Source organism: Cynoglossus semilaevis, chromosome W (assembly GCF_000523025.1).
Source record: "Cynoglossus semilaevis isolate Cse_v1.0 chromosome W, Cse_v1.0, whole genome shotgun sequence".
NCBI classification, from domain to species: Eukaryota; Metazoa; Chordata; class Actinopteri; order Pleuronectiformes; family Cynoglossidae; genus Cynoglossus; species Cynoglossus semilaevis.
In genome coordinates, this window is record NC_024327.1 from 6,402,526 (window position 1) to 6,406,374 (window position 3,849).

Sequence of the window (3,849 nt, forward strand, 5' to 3'; positions counted from 1 at the left end):
TGTTGGAAGAATTTAATTTATTATCATTGCTTCATGCTGTACTGTCGCTTTAAGGAACTGTTTGCTTCTCATATTATAATCTAGTGTGCTCAAGACTGATGGAGAAATGACCACATACAGCCACATTCCCATTCACACCCACCTTCTTACTCCATACCCATTCATACACTCACACACGATCACATGATATGTATTCTGATACTTTTATAAACTCAATAAAATTGCAGAGGAACGGTGTGGCTACTCAGTGTTGATGAGGAAGCTGCCAGAAGAGTAAGCTGCACTCTCCCCTTTCAAGTAAAAAATCAAGACGTCTTTTGTGTTGTTACTTTGTCGTCATATATTTTAGAATAAACCTGACACAGACCCTAGACCTAAACAATTGGCACACCGTTACAATTAAAAAATACAAATCCGTATAAAATTACAAATAATGAAAATGTCTCAAAAACTCCCCCTCCTCCTAATATTTGGGGTAAAGGACTCTCTGAATCTGTCCGTCGGCCTTGTCAGTGCCCAGCCATTTCCCACAGTGAAAGATGGTGGTGACAGAGTTGGCGGTGTTGGTCACCTCCACACACTCTAAGTACCATCCACTGTTGGGGTGGCTGCAGTCGTGTTCCATCTTCACCCTCAGCAGCTCGCCGAGATCCAGCATCTCTAAAATAAAGCGGTTTGTTTTTCCTCGCTCAAAAAGGTTACGGAACTTCTGCTTCAGAGCACGCTGGCCCGAGTCCCCGTTGACTCCATAGAGGGTAATGAAGACGTTGGCGTCTGTGCCTGCTCCTTTTATGTCCCCCGTGATGACAATGATTTCATACTTGACGGGAACAAGGTTGCGGACTTTGCTCGCAAAACTCTCAACGGACCTGCAGCATTCAAAGGTCAGGAACTGGTCCTTTTTGGCTGCCAGAGGGATTTGTGCATCACACTGGAAGTAATATCTAAATGGGCAAAAAGTGGTTGTCACACTAATGCCTGTAATATTTATTTTAGATTATATATAAAATTATACAACCTACAGTATCTGTTAAAAGCTTAAAGCACTTACTTGTTTCCCAGCTCTTTCTCAGTCACCACCACCTCCATCACATGCCAGAACACTTCCTTCTTGGGCTTCTTGCCATCTTTGGTTATATGACCAATGGTGATTCCAGCGATATCCCCCAGGTGCTTGGAGGAGAACTCAAATGAGTCAACGGCACCGCTGTCAAAGCAGAAAACAGTGGCTTTTACTGCCTGTACGGAGCGTGGTCCTGGACAGCGAAGAGTTAAAACTGTCTGCTCTGCCTGAGAACTTTTTCTTTCTTTAGCACATGGGAGAAGATCTCCAGAGAGCAGAGGCCGAGAGATGAGAAAGAGAAGCTAAAGATAGAAGATGCTAAAAAACCTAGAACAAGTCAGGTAAAACACAACACGGTGAGGCTTCTCTCTGAACAGCACTGAACCTCGACTTTCTTTGACCGCCTACCATTGGAACTTCTTTTTCTTATTCTCCAGGACAAACTCTTTGGAACGAGTTTTTCTTCCTTCCAAAACCAACCAGACGTTTTCCGTGGTGGAGGCCTTGTCTGTGTTTGCAGTTGTTGTGGCAATTTCATATTCTGTGGGGTTGAGGGAGAGACAGTTACACATAAGTCAAGTCCCCTGAGAATTGTGTGGAAATCAATGAGTTAGTGATTCTGCTTCATCACGACTCACTGGTTTTATCACTGAGGTCTATGGAGTCGTTGTTGGCACAGGCCAGCTCTCTCATCGTTTCACCATCGTCATCATTCTTAGCCAACCAGCGATCACAGGGGAACCTAAAGGTCTGGTCCATGGCCTCATCTTTCACATCGATGTAGTCCAGGTGCCAACCAGCAGCAGGACCTGTAAACAGGCACGGCCAACTTTGGATGTTTTCATACTGTTGTTTGTTTACCACTACTAGTCTGATAGTCAAATGTTTAGTTTTAACAACATTCTGACCTTTCTCCGACAAGGTGTACAAAAGACATACATATATACATACTTACATACATATATTTATATATATATGTACATACATACATAAATATAAATATATATATACATATGTATGTATAAATATGTACATTTAGATATATACAAAACATAAGCTCAAAAATACCTTATATAAATATATATCAAAGCATCTGTAAAATAATGCACACTTGATTAAATAATTTTCCATTTAAACCAATATTTGCTTGAGCTGCAAAAACTGTGAGATAAAAACCATCACATTTACGTCAAACACATTTTTCATCAAATTAAAAATGTACCTTTGTTGTCATGCCACACCCGCACCTTGGACAGTTCACCCAGACTGAGCATGTCCCCAAACCTGAACACATCCTTCATTTTTCGCTCAAATTTGTTTCGGTTGGTGCTCATCTTCAGAGGCAGCATTCCACTGTCTCCATACTCCCCAAACAAGATCAGAAACACGTTGGCATCAGTGCCAGCCCCTTAAACACGAGAGAAACAACAGATAAATATGTCGTCACTATAACTGCAACCATAAATTCAAATATTTCAACAAAAAAATAATAATATAGTGTTCCGATGTGAGTTACCTCCGACATCACTGGTTTGGACTTGGACGATGTAGGTGGTCTTCTCCACCATCTCCTCTTCATCCACCGCTGCTCCCAGCTCACACACCTTTGTCCTCTTTGGCCCTTTGGTCTTTGACAGCCAGTTCTCGTAGGTGAACTCATAAACTTCCTCTGTGGTCAGGTATTGCATCACAATCTACACGTATTGAATAAAACATTTATTAAGATAAAATATATGTTTCCTTTTTGCTTGAGAGACCAAAACATGTTTTTAGGAATATTTTCATTGAAGAAAAACTGTTTTCTTATTAGTACTTAAATACAACTAAGGTATTTATGTATAATAATATTGCAGGAAATTACTATTTTATTTTAAAATTTCTTGCCACATCATCGTTACCCACTCTGTCAAGAAACCAATTAGGACGACTTCCAGTGCCATCAATTCGAACTCTGATCTTTTTCAGAGGAGCAATGTCGTCAATTTCAAGGTTGAAAATGTCTTCTTGGTCTCGTTCAAACCTTCATGTTCAGAAAATGCATACAATCAATCAATCATAAAGAGACAAACAATGCAACAATATGTTGTCTCTTGTTGACAACAGGAATTAGTTCAGCTCAGCACAAAAAAATGTAATTATTTCATTTGGTCACTAACATGAAGTCTACATATAGTATAATCCTCCTAAATCAGATCTGTTAAAAAACATTTGTTTTGATATTTTGAGTGTTCCTAGCAGGGAAGATTCAGGGTATTTGGTGATTCTATAGCAGCACTTTAATAGAGCACTTTTCTGGCCAGGTTGAGTGATAGTCACTTAAAAGAATCTATGATACAATACAATAGATTTTTAACTGTCCTTTTTAAACTCTGTAGTGGCAAGGCCTACAATTATATCCATTATCCCCTGTTTGAAAATCAACCTCACTACCTACATTAAAAATATATAGATGGACCAAAGAAACAATTGAAAATATAAAAGAAATGAACTGTGGGCCAAGGCAAAACAAGGTCAGGTGCGGCAGAAATGTACATGAGGTGTATCAAGATAGTGAGACAGTCAGTACTAAAAACTAATGTTCTTTTGGCCCTGTTAGATTTCAGTGGTTTTCACATTTGGTTTGAAGCTGAAAGCAGGAAGCTGCTAAGACACCAAAGGCCTTCCCAAGCACGCACACTCTGTCATGTTTAACCTTGAGATGACCCAAATGCAGGCTCAGACAACGTAAGGAGAAACACAAGGATTTATTTTTCAAGCGCACTTCCAAAGTAATCACAAGAATTATA

At 39.7% G+C, this 3,849-nt stretch overlaps 1 protein-coding gene across 1 annotated transcript in view; it reads right to left on the minus strand.

Annotated features, from left to right (window-relative positions):
- Positions 1-128: 128 nt before the first annotated feature.
- LOC103397054 (lipoxygenase homology domain-containing protein 1-like) overlaps positions 129-3,849 on the minus strand; it is a 14,527-nt gene continuing 10,806 nt past the window's right edge. The window contains 7 exon segments of the mRNA XM_017042631.2: positions 129-944; positions 1,052-1,207; positions 1,472-1,604; positions 1,702-1,872; positions 2,286-2,471; positions 2,580-2,757; positions 2,966-3,083. Coding sequence (XP_016898120.1) covers positions 464-944; positions 1,052-1,207; positions 1,472-1,604; positions 1,702-1,872; positions 2,286-2,471; positions 2,580-2,757; positions 2,966-3,083 — 1,423 coding nt within the window. The 3' untranslated portion in view covers positions 129-463.